Source organism: Carassius gibelio, chromosome B14, assembly GCF_023724105.1.
Source record: "Carassius gibelio isolate Cgi1373 ecotype wild population from Czech Republic chromosome B14, carGib1.2-hapl.c, whole genome shotgun sequence".
Classification (NCBI taxonomy): domain Eukaryota; kingdom Metazoa; phylum Chordata; class Actinopteri; order Cypriniformes; family Cyprinidae; genus Carassius; species Carassius gibelio.
In genome coordinates, this window is record NC_068409.1 from 17,805,522 (window position 1) to 17,829,563 (window position 24,042).

Below are 24,042 nucleotides of genomic sequence, written 5' to 3' on the forward strand. Positions count from 1 at the left end.
GTCATAATTCAGTCACACATTCGCATTCACGGTTCTCTGGCGTTGTTTAATAGCCACGTGACATGCAGATAAAATAATAATAATAATAATAATAAACGTTTTAGTAAGAGTTTTATTTTGATTGTCATTTTAGAATTTTTTTAATTTTAAATGTTTATGACTGTGCTCTTAAGTAAACTCACAAACCCATATATATTTTCAGTATATTTGTATTTTTTATTTTTAATATGGTTCAAGACTGTCCTTTTTAAATCAATGTTATAATAAGTCAGGTCAAAATGAATATTATTATATATTAATAATATATATATACGTAAACAAAAATTACGTCAGAAAAACACTTTTTGTCATGTCATTTGGAATCAGTAACTATAATGTGTAAGTAATATACCCGTTATTAAACGCTTATGTCCATCAATATGTAAACACGCATGCGCATTACGCTCTGATTGGGATGGGCGCTTGAGCTGGAAAAATACACCATCCACCGAAAGAGCTCATCGATGGTCATTCCTGACGAAATCTCATTACTTTAGATTTTTAAATAAAGACCCATATATCCAATTCTAAAAATGCCGGTAAGATTGTAATCTTCTATCTATCGCAGTGTAATGTGTGTGTTGTTATGCCCCACCTTCCCATCATTCCTTTGCAACCGGAATCTCCTGCAGATATCCACAGACTGTTATTTGACAGCGTTTACCCTTATTGTTCAATTCTACGATTCATTTAATTATCATGCGATGATGAATTGTTTTTGTTCTTTCTGTGAGCAGAACTGTTTTGTGCACATCAAGCTAGCCTCCTGCTACTTATTAGCTTCATAACAAGCTCGGGTTAACGATATTATAATCTCTCAACGAGTCAGATTTATTTAAATTAATGAGGAATTACGTTAAACCCGCATACAACAGATAAATAACAATTTTCTGCGTTTAAAATAATAAATCGTCTTTTGTTGTTGTTTGCTAATTTAGCTGTTAGCGGTCATATCCGCTGCTTAGCAACATCAACCCCACCTTTCAGATACATTCAACATCAAGTGACCTTTACAGTAAAAGTTAAATTAAGCATTAAGAAAAACTTAGTTCACGCATAAAAACAACAACAATGTTATTTGGTGTTTGTTTACCTATGAGCGTCATCCTTCATCACTTGAATGATGATTAGAATTTAATTAAAACACAACCACCTCAAAATCAGACTTACTTTGAGATCATTCTGGTAGACACTGCAGGCAAAAACAATGTTTTTTTTCATGCACCTATCAGTTTTTAGATTTTGGGCTTTTTGGATTTTCATAAAGTGAAACATATGGAAAGAAAACATCCAAAAGACACTGTTAAGTGTTTCTTTTATTGCACTTTATCTATTTGTGTCAGTAGAATTCAATTACAATATTTTTAAAGGCCGTTTTCTTAAAATGATTATTTTCTCCAACACTGAACCATAAATCTCCACTTCAGGAGCACTTACACATACCAAACTTTACATTTTTATTCCTGTTTACAGTATATTATGAAGGTTTCTAGAGAGGGATTTGTTCATATATAATTTTCTTGATTATACACATCATTTTATTACCCCCCAATGTTGAGAAAATATATTGTTTTCCAGCTGTTTTTTCTGAATTATTCAGTGAAAAAAAAAGAGATACCCAATGTAAAAACATTTGAGTCTAATATGCCAAAAAAATAAAACAAGAATTGAAACCGACTTCAGATTTTTGTACTAGAAATTTATGCAAATTAGCGCATATTTTATTAAATAATCCCTCATTTGCATATTTAAACATAACATTTGAAAAAACTTGTAATACAAAAAATATTTGCATTTATCAATGTAATCAATCAACTTGGTAAGTAAGGTGATAACTATTAGTAATTTTTTTTTACCCTGTTCACCTGCAGTGTCTCACCTTATACAGATTTAAGATGTTGCAAGAAATATATAATTAAATCTTTGCGTAGTTATGATGAAAGGAAACACTGGCATCCAACAATGGCTTGGAAAACAAATAAACAGTTAATCTTAAAAATAAAGCATATACATAAAGACAGATATGAAATCAAACAGTTATTAAATAAGCATGTGTCCTATTCTTTGTCCTTAACTCATGAAACATTGCTGTCTAATATTTTAGATCAGACAATGCAATTTATGAAAGAAATCAATTGTATTGGCATGTGGATGTGTGTGAAAAACATTAAGTAACTGTAATTGAGTTACACATTATTTCTCAGTAAACGTAACCGATTACATTTATTTGTAATCAAATTATGTAATTTAGTTACTTGTTACTAATTACTTCCCAACGCTGCTCTTAACTGACATTGTGTTTGTAAACATATTTAAGGACAATTGATAGTTTAGATTTTACAAAATCAATAATCACGTATTTCTATAATGCATTTTCATAGTTTCATGATGGATTTCTAATGGTGGACTTCCATTGTGCTGACAAACAGATGGTCCCGCGTTAACTTATTTTAATTCATAGTTTTTAAACTGATGGTTGTTCACTAACATTTTTTTAACCGGTTTCCGCTTGTCCAGAGTAATAAGATGGATAAACCTGAAAAGGTGGAGGTGAGTGATAACGTGAAGGTGGTGGTGAGATGTCGACCCCTGAACGAGAAGGAGAAGATGATGGGACACAAGCAGGCCGTCGCTGTAGACGAGAACCGGGGAACGATTACGGTTAACAAACTTGATATGAGCAGTGAGCCGCCAAAGACGTTCACATTCGACACGGTGTTCAGTCCAGACAGCAAACAGCTGGATGTGTATAATTTAACAGCTCGACCGATTGTTGACTCCGTATTAGAGGGCTACAATGGTAAGTCAAAGACAATAGATATATTAATTGCATGTATTTTCATCTTTATATCTGTTTGATTTGCAAGTTTGAGATGTTGAAGATTATAATTGTATTGTTTGTTTTGAGGAACCATATTTGCATACGGCCAGACAGGAACGGGGAAGACGTTCACTATGGAGGGCGTCAGAGCAGTGCCTGAGCTCAGAGGAATCATCCCAAATTCATTTGCTCATATATTTGGTCATATTGCAAAAGCAGAAGGCGACACCCGGTGAGAATTGCTGTGCTGTTCAAAAGTCTTTGTGTCAGTGCATGATTAATAATTAAGATACTTTTTGACCCTGGAGCACAAAACCAGTCATATGTGTTTTTGAAATTGAGATTTATAAATCAGCTGAAAGCTGAATAAATAAGCTTTCCATTGATGCACGGTACAATATTTGGCTGAGATATAACAATTTGAAAATAGTGCAAAAAAAAAAAACACCTTTAAAAGTTGTCCAAATTAATTCTTAGCAATGCATATTATTAATCAAATATTACGTTTTGATAAATTTACGGTAGAAAATTAAGTATCTTCATGGAAAATGATCTATACTTAAAGGGTTAGTTCACCCAGATAGCAAATTTATGCAATTAATAACTTACCCTCATGTTGTTTCAAACCCGTGAGATCTCCGTTCATTATCAGAACACAGTTTAAGATATTTTAGATTTAGTCCGAGAGCTCTCAGTCCCTCCATTGAAGCTAATACGACGCAAAAACGCAAAAGCAAAAACGACGACTTTATTCAGCATTGTCTTCTCTTCCGTGTCTGTGTGAGAGAGAGTTCAAATCAAAGCAGCTGGATATCCGGTTAGCGAACGAATCATTCAGTTCACCAAATCAAACTGAATCGTTTTAAACGGTTCGCATCTCTAATACGCATTAATCCACAAATGACTGAAGCTGTTAACTTTTTTAATGTGGCTGACACTCCCTCTGAGTTAAAACAAACCAATATCCCGGAGTAATGCATGCACTTAAACAGTACACTGACTGAACTGCTGTGAAGATGAACACCGAGCCGAGCCAGATAACGAACAAAACATTGACTCATTCATGGCTTCAATCATTTGTGGATTAATGTGTATTAGAGATGCGAACCGTTTAAAATGATTCAGTTTGATTTGGTGAACTGAATGATTCGTTCGCAAACCGGATATCCAGCTGCTTTGATTTGAACTCTCTCTCACACAGACACGGAAGAGAAGACAATGCTGAATAAAGTCGTCGTTTTTGCTATTTTTGGACCAAAATTTATTTTCGATGCTTCAAAAAATTCTAACTGACCCTCTTATGTCACATGGACTACTTTGATGATGTTTTTCTTACCTTTCTGGACATGGACAGTAGACCGTACACACAGCTTCAATAGAGGGGCTGAGAGCTCTCGGACTAAATCTAAAATATCTTAAACTGTGTTCCGAAGATAAACGGAGGTCTTACGGGTTTGAAACAACATGAGGGTAAGTTATTAATTGCATAAATTTCCTATCTGGGTGAACTAACCCTTTAATATTCTAATGATTTTTGGCATAAAAGAAAAAATTATAATTTGGACCTATTCAATGTTTTTTGGCTATTGCTACAAATACACCCAAGCGACTTAAGGCTGGTTTCTTGCTTTTTCATTACACGTCTTTTAAACCTTATCAGAGATGTGCAGAGTGTTAAGATGTGTTATCTTTTAGGTTTCTGGTAAGAGTTTCTTATTTGGAAATATACAATGAGGATGTGAGAGACCTGTTGGGAAAGGACCAGATGCAGAGGCTGGAGGTGAGAAACCAACATATTTCAACATATCCCTCATCGCTGCATTAGGTGTGTTGTTAAGCGGACACTCTAATATAGGTCATGACTAATGCATGCGTACATCCGCATGGTTTCTGCACCCACAGAATTCTACAGAAAGTGGCATCGTTTTCTGTAGAATTTAAACACATCAAACAGAATTTGATCATTCAGAGAATTCTTTGTGGGATTGTTTATAAAATATTTTTCTTTATTTGATATTTGATAATGCTTTCAGCTACAAATTGGAATGTCACATTTCACACATTACACTTATCTTATTCAATACAGTCTAGTTTTAGATTTTTGTTTTTGATGAACACTTAAATAGCTAAACAACGTACACTTCCATTCGAAAGTTTGGAGTCTTTTCACTTTCTTTTCTAATGTTTTTTTTTTAAATATTATGTTTACCAAGGTTGCATTTATATGAATAAAAATAGTAATATTGTGAAATATTATTCCAATTTAAAAAGATTTCTCTATTTCTGTGATCTAAGCTGAACTTTCAGCATCATTTCTATTTTTGTGGAAACAAATTTTCAAGGTTCTTTGATAAATAGAAAAAAAAAACAGCATTTATTTAAAACAAAAATATTTTGTTGCATTATAAATGACACTGTAGCATCACTAATGATACATTTAATCTGTCCTTCTTGAAGTAAAGGATTAATTTCTTTCAAATTAAAAAAAGAAAGAAATCTTATTAACCCCAATCTTTTGAACGTATAACCTTTTAGACGTCATTTTAGTTCCATTGTTATTGAGGAAGCCTGACTTTGAATATTTAACATTTAGTTGCGCATCTTAATGGATTTCTGAGATTGATGAATACTAAACTCAAAATACAGGTCAAGGAGAGACCTGATGTAGGAGTTTACATCAAAGATCTTTCTGGATACGTGGTAAACAATGCTGACGATATGGACCGGATTATGACCCTTGGACACAAAAATCGTGAGTCTCTTTGAATTATTTTATTTATTAAACACGATTTTCAGTTTTTTTGTGTTGCGGACATGGATGACTGCTTTATTTCTAATCTAATATTTAAATTAATAATTCGAATAATAATACAGAAAAATGTTTTGATCAGAACAAGAGTATTACTCTCTAGAGAGGAAGCTCGGCGTATGTGACCCTTGAGGACAAAACCAGTCTTAAGTCACTGGGGTATTTTAGCAATAACCAAAAAAACATTGAATGGGTCAGAATTTTTGTTTTTTCTTTCATGCCAAAAATCATTAGGATTTTAAGTAAAGATCATGTTCCATGAAGATATTTAGTGAATTTCCTACCGTAAATTGAACTTAATTTTTGATTAGTAATGTGTATTGCTAAGAATTCATTTGGACATTTTTTAAGGCACTTTTCTCAATATGTAGATTTTTTGGCACCCTCAGATTCCAGATGTTCAAATTGTTGTATCTCGGCCAAATATTTTCCTACCAACAAACCATACATCAATGGAAAGATTATTTATTCAGTTTTCAGATGCTGTATATATCTAAATTTCAAGAAAATGAAACTTAAGACTGGTTTTGTGGTCCAGGGTCACAATTGTGCTTGTGTTTATTTGTCCTTGCCCAGGGTCTGTGGGTGCGACTAATATGAATGAGCACAGCTCTCGTTCTCATGCTATCTTCACCATAACTATTGAGTGCAGTGAGAAGGGTGTAGATGGAAATCAGCATGTGCGCATGGGAAAGCTACACTTGGTGGATCTTGCGGTAAGCAGTCCACGTCATGTGGATAAACTTTACATCGTTTTGGTTTTCTTTCCATTACTGACGAGGAAGTTTTGTTGCTCAGGGCTCTGAAAGACAGGGAAAAACAGGAGCCACAGGTCAACGTCTTAAAGAGGCTACAAAAATCAACCTGTCTCTGTCCACCTTGGGAAATGTTATCTCTGCACTAGTGGATGGAAAAAGCACCCACGTGCCCTACAGGAACTCAAAACTCACACGACTCTTACAGGACTCACTAGGAGGAAACTCCAAGACAATGATGGTACCAAGACTCGTACAAGCCTTGGCTTATATAGTATCCCAATCGTTGATTAAATTTTTCATAAAATGGTTAACATTCATCATAAATCAGTCAGATTTCTGTGAAAGTAGTGCACACAGTATAATGCTGTTTTATCTCTCTCTTATTTTGCAGTGTGCAAACATCGGCCCGGCAGATTACAACTACGATGAAACCATCAGTACTCTCCGTTATGCCAACCGTGCCAAAAACATCAAGAATAAGGCCAGGATTAATGAGGACCCCAAGGATGCACTGCTGCGTCAATTTCAGAAAGAAATTGAAGACCTCAAGAAAAAACTTGAAGAAGGTACACCTCATCAGTTTCGGCTGTGTCATGTATTTGTCAGGGTTGCTCTTCAGGATGTGACTCATTGGCTCTGTAATGTATAGAGAGCTGCATTGACTACATAGTAGGGATGCACCAATATGATAATTTTGAGAGATAATTACTTAAATATGAAAGCCGATAACCTAGACGTGTTAGCTAGACGTGTGGATCCATTGTAGATGCGCCCTTTTTTTTAAAAATGCCTAAAACACGGCGAACAAAGATTTTGGTCCTGTTCATTATTTTACAGTAGCTAGTAATCTCATTATAATATGATAGACTGTATTATCTTTTCGAAGCATTTCCAATGATAATTCGAGCAGTTTAAAAGCATCATGGTAAACAGTGCGTATCTGAAGTGTCTCTGCAGGAAATAATACATTGTTGAAAAATCGTATGAAAGATTCGTAAAGACATTTACCGCCACACACTGGTAGTTTTAGTTTCTTATTTAGAGTATTATGTCATTAAAAAGGGAAGAAATAAGGTAAAAAAATCTTTAAAGGAATAGTTCACCCAAAAATACATCAATTATGCCATCATTTACGCAAACCCAATGACTTTATTTTCTTTTGTGGAACATAAAAGAAGGAATTTTGAAGATTATAAGTAACAAAGCTGTTTTGGTTACCAATGACTTAATTTTTTGGGGGTAAATGCATCAGTGGTTGTCCTCTAGAGTCTAGGTACAGACTAGGGCTGCACCATATTGGGAAAAAATATTAATTTTTCTGCGATATGAAATCTAATCTAATTTTTTCTTACAAACAAAAATGGGGTGAGCACACTTACATTCTCATTTTAAATTATATTAATATCGACTCCATTGTGTCAATTGATTAATATGCACGAGGGAGAGAGAGCAAGACAGCGCTCGTGTTGTTTGAAGACGGTGAGTGTGCGGCTCTCTCTCTCTCTCTCTCTCTCTCTCTCTGTCTCTCGCTCGCACTCTCTCTCTCTCGCGCTGTTAAACTGACAGGACTTAAAAACACATGCAAATTATAAACTTTCACTCTATGATGGTTAAGCTGTACAATTAATTCGCCAAGGCAGCTGGCCTGTACGCTTAATGAATAACGGATCAACTACGACAGCCTACATTACACATCCTGCGATGTGACTATCGTGGATTCGTACATCGCGATATCGATGCTTAAACGACACATCGTGCAGCCCTAGTGCAGAGCATTGATATCAGTACACAATCCTGTATTAAGGTTTATTACTGCTCAGGTGAGGAGATCTCCGGCTCTGATGGCAGTGGATCAGATGACATGGATGAGGGTGAAGATGAAGTCGGAGATGGAGGCGAGAGACGCAGGAAACGAAGAGGTAAGAACCTCCACTTATCATTTCCATTTCATGACTGGGCAACTTTAGTCAGAGAGGTCTCTTAGAAAGATGATGCAGACTGTGGTTTTGGCTTTTAGCCACAAGAGCTGCTTCAAATAATCGTCTTTGTAATCAGGAGCTTTTTTTTTATTTGTTTTTGTCTTTGATCTTATTAATGCTGTTTACAGCAAAACATCAAGACGTTAAACTTTCATTCAGGATTATGTATTAAACTTTTGGATTAAAAGCTATATATGCATCTGGTGTACAATACTGCCGGTACACTGATGTCATCTAGGTTTTAATTGCTGGATATCAGATAGTGTGGCTTTGGTTTGCTTGTCTAGACCATCAGATCAAACAAATGTAGTTTCATTGTACGTCATGAACTCAAAACAGTTAATGCCTGGCAATGACTCTCTGAAATCTTTGTCTGTGCCCACATCTGTCGGACCACTAGTGGAAAAATGCAACTTAATGCAGTTTTTTTGCCATGCTGAAATGATATTATCTGCCTCGGTTTGAGCAAAACGCTGAAGTGGAAAATGATCACCAATTTCAGGATGCCGTGATTATTTGATTTTCCCCTTTTTGCGTTAATGACCGCAGTTTAAGCTTCATAAGTTCCACAAGCGTGTGTGCATCCGGAAATCTCGCTGCCCTTCACTTTTCAAGATTTCACAATCAAAAAGAGGTTTTTTGGCAAGTATGTTTACACACACAAGGGATTTGTCTTAGTGACAAATGCTGAAAAAATGCATGCATTAAAAACTTTCAGTTAATGGTCATATCCTTGTCTGTAAATGTCACAAATTCACACAAGCCTTTCTGTTATTACATAAAGGCCTGTCCTGACAGTGTGCGTTAAGTTGAAATCTTTACTGAAAGTGTGCCAGCGTTAAACAGATGAAACACAGAAAGGCGATGGAGACAATATTCAGCGCAAAAACATTCATTGTGCTGAAATATCTGTTGTTAAACATTGGTTCAAAAGTCAACATGCAGTGCGAGTAATTTATAAGAGTAGGAACAGTGAAGGAACAGCAGTGTGTAATTGTCTGGATATAAATATCAGACGCTTTTACAGGATAAAGAAGATTTTGATTTTATTCGCCTTTATTATCTTATTATATTGTTATAAGTTTTGATCTAATGATTTAAACTATATTCACTATATAGCTTACAGTGATTAACACATTTATTAAAAAAAATGATGTAAGGTTTTTAACCAATTTTGAAATGTTTGTGCCACTTAACTACAGTTTTTTTTATTCGCTTTGGTACTATTTTCACAAATAAGGTGTACATTTTCAAAACTCTTAGTACAAAAATCCAAACTGATCACACTTGTAACACAGCTAGTCATTCTTTCAAAACCTGATCTCATGCTTTCATTCAGTTGCACATGTTTTCATTTCATATAATCATTGTTTCAAACACAAGATTATTGTAATATGTAATGAGAACATTTGGTTTAATCACTGAAACACAACAGTATGATCTTCTTTCAGTTTAGTGCTTTTAACATTCAGTTCATCCAACGGCAAACAATGCAAGATACTGGTTTCAAATCGGCCTTAGAAGTGCTGAAATTAATATGCTACAGTACTGTAAAAGACAGATTACACAGTTTTCACATTAGGCAATACACTTTTATATACCAATATATTTAATACATTACCCAACATTTACATGATCTACAATTTCCAAAACATCCAACCTATGTGTAATCAAGTGAAGGATCAATGAAGACATCCTCTACAATAATTTGGGCAAATTAGTTTTTATTTTTCAGATATAATTGTAACATAGGTATATTTTCTATAATGAAATTTAACTAAATGAGAAGAAAACATAACATTTAGTGCACACATTACATTAATTTGGATCAAGCCTGTCTTGAGCATTTGGCCATAGATTCTCATTCACATCACAATGAATGTGAAAGTGAAAGTGAAGTGACATTCAGTCAAGTATGGTGACCCATACTCAGAATTTGTGCTCTGCATTTAACCCATCCGAAATGCACACAGTGAACACACACACACACACTGTGAGCACACACCCGGAGCAGTGGGCAGCCATTTATGCTGCGGCGCCCGGAGAGAAGTTGGGGGTCCGATGCATTGCTCAAGGGCACCTAAGTCGTGGTATTGAAGGTGGAGAGAGAACTGTTCATGCACTAACCCCACCCACAATTCCTGCCGGCCCGAGACTAGAACTCACAACCCTTTGATTGGGAGTCCAACCCTCTAACCATTAGGCCACGACTTCCCCAATGTTATCATTGTTCAAGCGAATCCATGCTTGACATTGGTCTACACTAATGTCATCACATCCATCATCCATGGCCTGAAGGAGGCTAGCACGCTCAAGGGGTTGGCGATATTAGACTTTCCACCTCCATGCTGAAAAAACTTCGTCAATAGGGTTGAGGAAGGGAGAGTATGGAGGCAGGTAGAGGGTCATGAATCGGGGATTGGCCTGAAACCATGCTTGAACTACCTCTGTGTGGTGGAACCTGACATTGTCCCACACAGTTACATAGGTGACCCCTTTATACCTTGACAGGCTGGCTCAATTTCATTGAGAAACTCAATAAGATATGCAGCATTATTGGAGCCAAGTAATGGCCTACGTCCTACAACACCATCTTCAGAGATAGCTGCGCACATGGAGATGTTTCCTCCACGTTGTCCAGGCACTTGGACATAATTTATATGTTCGTACAGACACGCATTTTTATTTCTGTAGTTCTCAAAATCCATATACTGTATATTCCTGACAAACCAATTTAAAATCTATAGGTTTACCAAACGGTTCAGTGATTAACCATTAAGATCAGTTGGATTAAATAATAGACAAATGTATACTGAACGAGAAGACGTGTACTGAACGAGAAGAGATGAAAATCAAAAGTTTGATAGTAAGAGATTTATGAAAGGCGGTTACTGTGAATGAAACATTTATTAAGATGAAACACTTATTCTGTGTAGTGAAAAGGATACTTTGTGGTTTTGTGTATTGTACTAACACAATCGAAAATATGCTGAAATGTTTGAAAAAAGTGCACTTTTGATGATCTGATGTGATATTAGTACTATGAGTTGTGAAAATGTACACCTTGCTTGTAAAAATAGTACCAAAGCGAATAAAAAAAACTGTAATACTATTGGTAATTACCAAAATAATTGTTTAGCTTTCTGTGTTGATTAGCCCACCAATATGTGTAAGGTTTTTAGAAACTGTAGTAAGCTTTTTTTAGTGCTGTAATATAATTATTTCTGTTATCTGTGAAAGAAAGGCAGAAAAGAAATTGTCAAGTGCTTTATAGTGTTTTTTTTTATTCAAATACCCAAATAGTCAAAAAGTACATAAACAATGCCAGCAAGCTTGTGAGCTGTTATCAAAGTGTTGTTATGTGAATTAATACCATTTCGTTGTTTTAGTTTATTTGTCCAAAAACATTTTTTGATTTTTTTTTTTGGACAGATTCCTAAAATATTTGTTTTGTCTTATGACAGGTGCTCTAATACATTGCTAAGCACTGTATGTTTTCATAGCATTCAGTCGGCACATTTGTTTGAAGGACATCGGACACAATGTAGAATAGTGTGTTTTTGTCTGTAAAATTAGAATAAAGAAAATAGGGGGTTTAATCCGATTAATCGTTAGTTGCAGCCCAAATACAATACAGTAATAAAATATAGAAAAATACACAATTGATTGACAATTTCTGTGAAAAATCCGTTTGAGATGTATTTTTGTCTCTTTCTCGGTATCTTGGTTGTTCTCTATATCTCTGCGTCTGATCGATGTGGTGTTGTTGGTTGCTGGTCTTTCAGTCTCTCTCTTGCAGACAGTGGCAGCTGTAGTTCAGACTTTGCCTGTTTTTTAGCAATGCACTTTGAGGAGAGAGCCCAGACTAGCGAGTGGATGCAGTACACGGATAATGTGAATCATTCCTACCTCTGTGCTCCCTCAGTCACCTTCTTTCCCAAATACACAATCCCTATTGCACTCAGACATCAGCACAGTCCAGTGATCATGTAAATGTACACTATATCATTCCAAAGTTTGGGATCGATATCATTAAAAAAACAAAGGAAATTTTTTTAAATAATCTCTTAGGTAATAAATGCGGCATCTGATTGATCACAACACTGTAATATTATGAATATATGTTAAAATGTAATTTATTTCTATGTTCGAGGTTGTCAAAAAGTGTCACATGCTCCTCAGAAATCATTTTAGCTGCTCAAGAAACATTTCTTGCTATAATTAATGTTAAAAACAGTATTTTATGTTGAAAACATTTTTTTTTTTTGTAGAAACTTTAAGTAGTTTTCAGGATTAATTGATAAATAAATGGTTCAGAAGAACAGCATTTATATATTACATTAAATTTTATATATTAAAAAAATTCTTATATTAAATTGACTTTTGATCAATTAAAAGCACCCTTGATGAACAGAAATATTAAATTCTTTAAAACATATGGACCTAAAACTTTTGAATAGTAGTCTCAGCCCACACTGTGATGCGTATTAGATTAATAAAAAAAAACTTGAAATGATCTTGAATGCTCCAGCTTAAACGCAGCACACGCTGATAATCTGACAATCTACCCATCTTCTAATAACGTCTAATAAATGACACAAATTAAATTATTCAGCAGTCTATTCTTTATTTTAATAAGCATTAAACAGATGTGTAATAACTTGAATCAGTGGGTAGCAGATTCATTGAAACAGCAGAAGCTGAATATAGGACACCGTCACTTCTTCCGAGAGGAACTCTATATATGGTTCAGGCGTCACCTCTTTCAGTTAAACTGGAATCTGATTACTTCATGTTTATCATCTTCCTATCTGGTGCATCTCACAGTTTCTCTCTGCATCAACCTAATGATCAGTAATGCGGTCTTATTTCACACAGACCCAAACTGCAAACCTGATTCCCCTTCTAAAGACATTTAGATGAGATGATATGTGCTTCTGTTTTCTCTCTTCTTGTGCAATGTGCTGGCCATGTGACTTCTCTGCTCTAAATTCAAGACACAAGAGGTTGGTGTTACTATCTCCTCATCAGCTCAACCGCGCATACCAACCAGACTATAGAAATCTGCTTGGTTTTATCCTGAGTTTTACCGTCCCACAAAAACTTTTAGTTTTATAATAAGGTGTGTGATATTTAAAGGTGCTTTATGTATTTTTTGGACGGTACTAAAGCATAAAATTACTAATTTGTTTGCAGATATTTAGGAAACATGCTAAGTTCATATGCTTGTTTCTCTGAAAATCATGCTACAGCTAGTTATTATACTTTAAAATGTGCGTCCCGTGTCAGAATGTCGGTTTATTGTTTTGGTCTGTGTGACTCCGCCCACTGCCAGTTCAACCAATAAGATTTCAATCTCCATGTTGCCAGATTCTAAAAAAAATCAATCCATCTAAAAATCTCTGTGACCAGAGGAATATTAAAACACAATAAATAAACTCATTAACTTATAGTGTAAGGCTCATCATCTTTCATTCCTGTTTCTCGCTCTCAATCTGGAAACCCAACTGAGAAGGAGGGGATGGGAGAAATAACTCTTTCCAGTATTTTGAATTTGGACTTTAGTAGCGGTCAGCCATTAGCATTTACATACAGCACCTTTAATTCAATCACTTTCAGTGGACATTGTCAGATCTCTAATGTGTCTAAATGATCTCCAAGATAATTATAGCTCAGTTTGGCATCTTATTTTCCTGCTTCAACTGCTCTGAGATCATTAAAGCTTCTTGCCGACCATCAAAAATGTATAAAATCTGCCTTTTAATTTTGAAATTGCTTTTAATTTAAAATGATTAAAAATCAGAAGATTCTGAAAAGCGAGGTGAAGGTGAGATTGTTCACATAAGTCAAGCTGGAGAAAGAAAGAAATGCTGAGCCCTGTATTTTCACAGGGTTTCTTAAACTAGGATGTTTGCATTTTTGTGAGATGAGCTATGAAAGCTAAGGATAAATTAAATCAATAAAATTTCTCAATTTAAACTAATAAATACTTGTAAAATAAAACCAAATCTCAAGATAAAACACTTAATACAGTGTTTACATGCACAACATGTCACCAGTAACCTACATCAGAGAATTTTGAACATGCAAATGTGTTGTTAAATTATTGAAATATTAACTTCAAGTAAATATTTTAGGTAGAAGGGATTCAGCTGAGTGCCTCAGTGATTAGGTTAACACTGAGGATGAGTACAATCTGTTGACATCTTTTGCATCCACCAGTGAATGCCACATAATATCCATTTCCTTAATGCACAATATAATTTGTCTGTTGATTTTTGGGTGGATCTAAGACCCAAGCATTTCATTCACCATAAATGACAGCAAGAAGTCACATTGTCATCCACCTTTGGTCATCTTACGTGAAAAATGTTACATCAACAAAGCTCAGATTTTCCTTTCTAAATGAATCTCCGACATTATAAATGAGACCAAACATTATGCACGTTGCTTAACACTGCCAACACATAGTTGTGTAATATGTCTTCGGCATATGCAATGACCTTTATGAATTATCAATAAAAACATTTCAAAACTGGAAAGTTTTTTTTTTTTTTTGGCCATGTAATGTTTTCATGCTTATTAATTTTTGTTCATGTAATGTAGGGATTCCCGTTCTTTTGACATTTCATTAATTATTAGCTTTTCTTGAATAGCCTACAGCTTTTTTATGAACCCCTGCCATTTAATGCATTTTTTCCCTTCTTTTTTCTTTTTCTTTTTTCCCCATTAGTATGGTATGCAGGAATCACATTCAATGTGTTGATCGAGTTGGCTCAAAAGTAATCAGACTGCATGTGTATCATCATATAAATTTTTATTTATAACAGACTATATTTTTTTAGTAATCCACCCAGCATTGCATATGAAATATGTTGAAATACTTAATGTAATATCTATGGTGCATTGGAAGCAGCGTCAGTTACCAGCTCACAAAGAAACTGGGATGTATTTCAGTTTGGTAAGAGGTCGCTGCTAAATGTACTATCTTGCATCTTTTGCTTCCGTGCACTTGCATAATGCACAAGTGTTTCTATATGTTTCTTCTCATGGTTTTATCTGTTTTTATATCTGTTTCATGTTAAGGGAGGAAGAAGGTGTCTCCTGACAAGATGGTGGAGATGCAAGCTAAGATCGAAGAGGAGCGGAAAGCATTGGAGGCCAAACTGGACATGGAGGAGGAAGAGAGGAACAAAGCACGTGCAGAGCTTGAGAAGAGAGAGAAAGACCTTCTCAAAGCCCAGTGAGCCATTGAATCTGTCCAACAGATCTGTTGTCCATCTCTATATAGAGCCAATATATATAAGTGTAGGAGTATACTAATGTCACGTCTTGTGTTGTTTCCTGCATCTCAGACAGGAGCATCACTTATTGCTCGAGAAGCTGTCTACTCTGGAGAAGAGGGTTATTGTTGGAGGAGTTGATTTACTGGCTAAAGCTGAGGAGCAGGAGAAGCTTCTAGAAGAATCCAACAATGAACTGGAGGAGAGGAGGAAGAGGGCCGAGCAGCTCCGGAGAGAACTGGAAGAAAAGGAGGTAGAGCTGGACAAAGCGGTTCATGCTTGACCAATAATCTTGTATAGTTTTATCATTACATAGTAATTCATGCTTGCAAATGTCTCTAAACAGCAAGAGCGCTTGGACATCGAGGAGAAATACACCAGTTTACAGGAAGAAGCTCAAGGCAAGACCAAAAAACTGAAGAAAGTGTGGACTATGTTGATGGCGGCGAAATCTGAGGTGCAGTAAATGTCATGAAGCTTTCAAATAGCACCGTTCACAATTGTGTTGTCAAAAGTACAAGTGCAGTTTTAAAAACTTAATCCTAGCCTTTCTGCAGTACCTTGAACTAGTCAACATTAAAATGTAACCGCTACATGATCAAAGAAGCATTTTAGTAGGTATTTCATCTTTTAAAAGACAACGCTTCCTCGCCAAAGATACGTTTTTACGGCTTTTTGTGTTTTCACTGTTATACACTAGGGGGTGCTATTACACATCATCTGAACGAGTTCAAAACTCACAAACAAAAACACACGTGAACAGGACGGAGAAACGAGCGATCTCTTATGTAAACAGATGCATATTAAAAATAATGATCATCAGAAATGGACCGCATGTAAATTAAAACTGTATAATGTTACGGAGTAAAATGTTGATCTAGGAAGCGATGTATGTCTGAGCAAGTGTTGATGGAAGCGATTTACTGGATTTATGCTATGATAATCATTCTGAATATTACCCAGATCTAGTTTTTGATAAGAATGTTATTATACATTTTTAAAATTATACATTTTTATGAAACCTACTTGTATTCAAGTGTTAATAAAAAAAATAATGCTTTAAGCTAGAATAAAACTGATTTTTATTATTTGTTTTAAGTAGAGGCTCTGATTTTTATTTTGGTGTATTGTATATGTAGATATTCATACAGCACAATATACTGTAGGCCATAAAAGTTTAGTGTAAATCATTAAAATCACTTGCGGTGGCTGGAAACTTTTTTTTTTCAAAAATGCTGACGGGGAAAGAGTTAATTAACCGTCTATTTGAAGAAAGTGCAGCACACATGAACTTCCACGTGGTGTAAATGTAAAACAAATCACTTTGCAGAAAAGATGCATGAAATATGAAGGCGCATAAACTTGCCTTAAAACATGTTCAGAAATAATGCTAAAAAACAAAGTCAAGTCTTAAAAGTCAAGGTTATTAAAATTCAGAATGACTGAAAGCATAAAACAAGGAGATTAAGAATTATTAACTATAAATGTTTATAAAAACAACAAACATAACAACAGCCAATCAGTCAGCATCATGCAGACATTAAATATCCGAACCTCAGTTTATGTTCCTTCACTAAGATCCAATCACAGTTTAGGGCCCTTCCATTAACTTAAGGCAATAGTAGTTTACAATACACGTGTCCTCTGGTAAGAATATCTGCTGTTTCAGATGGCGGATCTGCAGCAAGAGCATCACCGAGAGATCGAAGGTCTGCTGGAAAACATCCGGCAGCTGAGCAGAGAGCTCCGGCTACAGATGCTCATCATTGATAACTTCATTCCTCAGGAATATCAGGTCTGTATTTGTGCTCATGCATGTGCACTGTTAGACAAACCTCCTCATCCTGTATTGTTGGCATGTTTTAAAATACCAGTGATTAAATAATAGCTACCGGAATACAAGAATTGCTTAGTGTTCAAAACATGATGATAAAGATCTCATAGTTCAGCTTCATTAAACCACCCTTTTTCAAGATAATGGGAAAACCCTTCTTTATGTGCATGTCAGATGTCTTAGTCTGACATTTACATATAACCTTGAATTGTGCAATGTTTAACTAAGTCAGTCTAAATTTAGTTTTAGGCTTTTTAGGTTAAATGGTCCAGTTTAAATTCGCAAAATCACAGTAAAGCATCTTGAATTCATGAAGTTTGTGAATTACAAAAATCAGTTAGCACTTTATTTTACAGTCCTGTTCCTCATGTACATACTATGTACTTATTATAGTAATTACAATAACTATGTAATAACTAGGTACTAACCCTGAACCTACCCCTAAACCTAACCCTACCCTGTGTAGTTACCTTGTATTACAAGAACTTTCTTAGATAAATACACTATAAGTACATGTAAGTACATGTACTGTAAAATAAAGTGCACCCAAAAATCACTATCTTTTTTTTTTTTATACAAACATGTAAACATCCTTAAAACAAGATTAATTTACCTGAGCTGCAAATGTAAATTAAGTCTTGAGAAAGTGTGCAAAACTAACTAAACAAGAACAAACATCAGTCAGTGAGGTATGAAAACTTATCCTTTAAATTAAGTTGATTTTTCAGAGTAGATATTTGCTTTAAGTTTTTTTGATAAATTTTGATAAATTTTACAGAAAACAAGACTTTTTTCTTTTTCGTTTTGCTCCAAGTACATGATGTTTGTTGTGTATTCAATTCATTCCTTAAATTGTCTTTACTCTGTCATAAAAATGACTTAAATTTTCATTCGTTTAACCAGCAGAAACCCTGTTTTAATAACTGAAGTATTGTGGTTCTCTCCGTTTCTTGTTTCTCCTGCACTAACACAGAGCTTCAGGATGCAGCACTTGCATAAATAAGCATGCATATCATTTTTAGTTTTTTTCCCTTGTCCGGATTAATCAGATTAATCAGTTTGATTAATCAGTTTTTGCTGATAATATAAACTGTGAAATGCTGCACTTGCAGAATAAATGCGAAAATGTCAAAAAAGCTAGCAAATTAACTGTACAGAACATCTTCAAGATAGTTTTCCCCATAAATGATCCTCATCATCATTAACTCTTGATGCCGTTCCAAACCCGTATTATTTTGTTCTTTGAAACAGAGAAGAAATGCTAGAAGCGTTGTTTTGTTTTTTTGGGCCGACAATGGAAATTAGTGGTAAACAAAGTTAAAATATATTATTATAGTGAACTTTCACTTTAAGAATCGAATATTTCAAATGCAGTTCAATAAAATAATAATCTGTATGTACTAGATTTGCTTATTTACTCTCAGATTTTAACATGAATTTCTAAGTGCCCAAAAGAATATTCACAATATCTGATATTTATCTCAGAATTTCAGCTGCACTACTATTAAAACATGCAAACAATGTCTTTTTTGTTGTGTTGTGTGCAGGAGATGATTGAGAATTATGTGCACTGGAATGAGGACATTGGAGAATGGCAGCTGGTGAGCGTCTTTAACACATTTCATGTTTGGGTGCAATGGATATACATAATGCAGCTGATATATTTTCTGTTTGTTTAGAAATGTGTGGCCTACACAGGCAACAACATGAGAAAACAGACACCTGTGTCAGACAAGAAAGAAAAAGATGTAAGCATCCGTTCAGATCTACTTAGACACACGTGATGTACGCTCCTCCCTTTTCATGTTTCATTTTTGTCCTCTGTCCCTCTTTTGTGATTCAGCCGTTTGAAGTGGACCTGTCCCATGTTTATCTGGCATACACTGAGGAGAGCATGAGACAGTCCCTAATGAAACTAGAAAGGCCCCGGACATCAAAGAGTGGAAAGTCCAGGCCTAAAACTGCTCGTAGGTGAGGTGTGATGCTTTGTTTTATTTTTGGACTTTCTGGTTCACGCCTTTGCACACACAAATGCATCTGACTGTTGCAACTAGTTGCGGTTAAATAATCCTTCAGCGTAGTTTAACATGTGATGTGTTAATAAGTATGATTTTAGATGTTGTATACAGGTATATGTAATTGCTGAAATTGGCACTATAAGTATAGAGTATATAAAAATTATCCATAAATCTGTATATACAGGTGCTTCTCAAATTAGATTGTTGTGGAAAAGTTCATTTATTTCAGTAATTCAACTCAAATTGATTCAATTCACATTGAATTAGTTTAAGTCTTTGACCTTTTTTAATTGTGATGATTTTTGCTCACATTTAACAAAATCCCACCAATTCACAACCTCAACAAATCAGAATACTTCATAAGACCAATAAAAAAGAAAAACATTTTTAGTGAATAGTTGGAAAGTATGTTCATTTACTGTACATGTACTCAATACTTGGTAGGGGCTCCTTTTGCTTTAATTACTGCCTCAATTGGGCGAGGCATGGAGGTGATCAGTTTATGGCACTGCTGAGGTGATCTGGAATTCCAGGTTTCTTTGACAGTGGTCTTCAGCTCATCTGCATTGTTTGGTCTCTTGTTTCTCATCTTCCTCTTGACAATAGCCCATAGATTCTCTCTGGGGTTCAGGTCTGGTGAGTTTGCTGGTCCGTCAAGCACACCAACACCATGGTCACTTAACCAACTTTTGGTGCTTTTGGCAGTGTGGGCAGGTGCCAAATCATGCTGGAAAATGAAATCAGCATCTTCAAAAAGCGGATCAGCAGAAGGAAGCATGAAGTGCTCCAAAATTGATTGGTAAACAGGGGCAGTGACTTTGGTTTTCAAAAAACACAATGGACCAACACCAGAAGATGACATTGAACCCCAAATTATCACAGACTGTGGAAACTTAACACTGGACTTCAAGCAGCTTGGGCTATGAGCTTCTTCACCCTTCCTCCAGACTCTAGAAGCTTGGTTTCCAAATGAAATTTAAAACTTGCTCTCATCTGAAAAGAGGACTTTGCACCACTGGGTAACAGTCCAGTTCTTCTTCTCCTCATCCCAGGTAAGACTCCTGATGTTGTCTGTGGTTCAGCAAATTCCTCGACTCTTCTGTGTGTGGTGGCTCTTGATGCCTTGACCCCAGCCAATCCAAACCTTGTGAAGTTCACTCAAATTCTTGAATTGATTTTGCTTGACAATCCTCATAAGGCTGCAATTCTCTCGGTTTTTCTTCCACACTTTTTCCCTTCCAATCAACTTTCTGTTAACATGCTTAGATACAGCACTCTGTGAACAGCCAGCATCTTTGGCAAGAATGTTTGCATCTTACCCTCCTTGTGAAGGGAGTCAATGATTGTATTCTGGACAACTGTCGGATCAGCAGTCTTCCCCATGATTGTGTAGCCTAGTGAACCAAACTGAGAGAACATTGTGAAGGCTCAGGAAACCTTTTCAGGTGTTTTGAGCTGATTAGATGATTGGCATGTCACCCTATTCTAATTTGTTGAGAAAGTGAATTGGTGTTTTTTTTTTGTTAAATTTGATCCAAAATCATCACAACCAAAAACTTAAACCACTTCATTCTGTGTGCATTGAATTTATTTAATACACAAGTTTCACAAGTTGAGTTGAATTACTGAAATAAATGAACTTTTCCATGACATTCTAATTTGAGATGCACGTGTGTGTGTGTGTGTGTGTGTGTGTATGTATGTATGTGTATATACACATATATATATATATACACACATATATATATATATATACACACACATATATATATATATATATATATGTATATATATATATATATATATATATATATATATATATATATATATATATGTATATATGTATGTATGTATGTATGTATATATATATATATATATATATATATATGTATGTATCATGTATTGAGTTATTTCATTTAATAATAATAATAAAGCATGTCTCTTCGGAGTTGAACATGAGTGATCCTGAGTAAAACATTATTGCATTTCTTTGCACTGTTTCGTGTTTTGTACACTGCTGTTAACCCGTTTGGCGTCTATATGTTGTAGTTGTTTTTTTTTGTTGTTTTTTTTGTCTCTTATGCTCACAAAGATTGCGTATATTTGATAAAAACTATTATTATTAGTTAATAATACATTATTATTATTGTACATTTTAAATAAATATAAATATTTTAAATATCTGTTTTATATTTAAATATATTGTAAAATTTAATTTTTATTCCTGTGATCGAAGCTACATTTTTAGCATCATTACTCATGTGTCAAATTATCCTTCAGAAATCATTCTAATAAGCTGATTATATTTGCTGCTCAAAAAATATATTTACTATAATTTATCAATGTTGAAAATAGTTGAGCCACCTAATATATTTGTGAAAAAATAAGATGCAGTGTATAGATTTTTCACGATTCTGTGATGAACTGAAAGTTCATAAGAAAGAGCAGTATTTATTAAAAATGGAAATCTTCTGTAACATTATAAATGTCTGTCACTTTTGAACAATTTTAGCAATTCTGAATTATATATGTAAATGCAAAACTCTGTATATCATTTAAATTACATCATTTTTTTCATGTGCATATATTTTTGTCTAAATGTCTGTCTAAAAATCTCATTGTTTTTAGGAAACGTTCCTCCAAACCAGAGGCTGTGATTGAATCCCTGCTACAGTGAGCCTTGTGTCTGATGAAGACCACCATATTTTGTGCATTTTCAAGGCCAGTCCAGTATATGTATTAGGGAATACTGAGTCTTGTGACATTAAGGCACTTTGACATGTGTATAAGAAAATAAATCATGGGTTAATATGCAGGACTCCAGAGCTGCTCCAAAGCTGGGTTTAGGTTAGGATAGTTTGCTGTAACATGTCTTAATTATAGCACTCCAAAAGGCACATTTCACCTTTAACACAAACACTGTTACTGTATATTCTGCTTTACACTGATGGCTGGGACGAGCAGGTTATTGATCTGACACAAGAGATGAGCTTGCCGTCAGGAATATGCTATTGACAAACGAATCTAATCTGAATGTTTTATTAAATTGGCAGAGTGCAATTGCTTTAGCTCAGTGTACACAAGCTATGCTACTTAATTGTATTTTGTTGTTCTTTTATATGTAGTGCATGCCATGTTCCCCTGGCTGTGATGCCATTAGCTCAGTTTACTCTAACTGTAATGTATTTCCATTGTGCACTGTAGTAAACCATTAGTCTTATGAAATATGTAAAAATGTTTAAATTTTTCTGTTTTTTTCCTGTACTCCTCTTTAAATTATTAAATTATTTTACAAAGTAAAAAAGTTTTTTTTTGTTCATAATCATTTCAAAAACAACAAAAAAAATCATTTCAGAATACTTTATTCATAAATAAAATAAATATATAAATATGAAATACATGTATAAATACAAAAATATAGTATTGTGTTCCTAAGAAGTAAGTCCTGAGTCATTTCCTCTTGTTTTTCATGCTTGAGAGTAGAGTATTGCAGCAGCATTTGATTTTTGTCAGAAAATCTTTCATTTGGTGTTCCTCTGAAGCTTGAACGCTGAAGTTACAGTTCTGTGGAGAAAAACACACACATAAATTTCAGTTAGTTGCCCAAATTTAGACTTGTAGGTATAACTAATTCTCTAAATAGGTTTATTTAAATACATTATTAAAAATTATTGTGTATTTTCTCTGCATATGCCACTGTTAGGACTCCAGAATCCTGTGAAAATCTTAAGTGAATCAGTGGTTAGTTAAGTTAATCTTAGTTAAGTCTGAATTAGTTTTGTTAAGCTTGGGGATTGTTCCATAAACTTAGCCTCTATCTTAAGTCAGTGTCTTGTGAAACTAGTCCAATTGACCAATAGACAGTTAGCCAAGTGGTAATTAGTCATATTTTGGATTCCACTTAAACACATTTTTACTTTTTTTTTTTTTTGACCCATCTTAAAAAAAAAAAAGATAACTAACTTTTAAGCCTTGTCTAAACCTTTTATGCAACTGGCCCTTTTTGGTTAAAGCAAGCTTAGTTAAGTTGGGCTTAGTTAAGTCAAGCTTAGTTAAGTCATTCGTTAGATATGTTAAGCTTTAGGTCAAGCTTAGTTAAGTTGGGCTTATTTAAGTCAAGCTTATTTAAGTCAGTCGTTAGATATTTTAAGCTTCGTTAAGTCAATCGTTTGTTAAGTTAAGCTTAAGTCAGTTGTTCAGACAAGCATTGCTGTTCAATTTGGTAATACTGGGCAGAAATAACCGATAGTATGTGGAAAAAATGGAAATGAAATTTGATAATTTCTAAATTGTAAGAATCATGCTGATAATATCAGTGCATAGCATTGGGTTTTCGCACAGGATGATACTCTAATAATATAGACACATCATAGTAATCGTGATGTTTATCATCTAATTCAACAAATGAATACTGTGAGATGACTTACCCCTGGATAGGCAGACAGTCGCCTCTGTAGCTTGGAGATAACTTTAGAATTAGTTGACTTTAGATGTGTGGTGT

General features: G+C 34.7%; 1 protein-coding gene across 2 annotated transcripts; it reads left to right on the plus strand.

Moving 5' to 3' along the window:
* The first annotated feature begins 415 nt into the window (after positions 1–415).
* Positions 416–22,633, plus strand: LOC127971880 (kinesin-like protein KIF3A). 2 transcript variants are annotated; one of them, XM_052575160.1, is made up of 17 exons: positions 416–578; positions 2,557–2,839; positions 2,948–3,092; positions 4,556–4,640; positions 5,507–5,612; positions 6,246–6,385; positions 6,468–6,665; positions 6,819–6,993; positions 8,248–8,346; positions 15,493–15,649; positions 15,762–15,942; positions 16,036–16,146; positions 17,359–17,484; positions 19,071–19,124; positions 19,203–19,271; positions 19,367–19,499; positions 22,170–22,633. In XM_052575160.1, exons 1-16 carry the CDS (start codon positions 573–575, stop codon positions 19,496–19,498), a joined length of 2,067 nt encoding a protein of 688 aa, XP_052431120.1. In that variant the 5' UTR covers positions 416–572; the 3' UTR covers position 19,499; positions 22,170–22,633. The 2 variants fall into 2 exon arrangements, with proteins under 2 accessions (XP_052431120.1, XP_052431119.1); XM_052575159.1 differs by having other exon boundaries at positions 19,367–19,494.
* Positions 22,634–24,042: the final 1,409 nt, after the last annotated feature.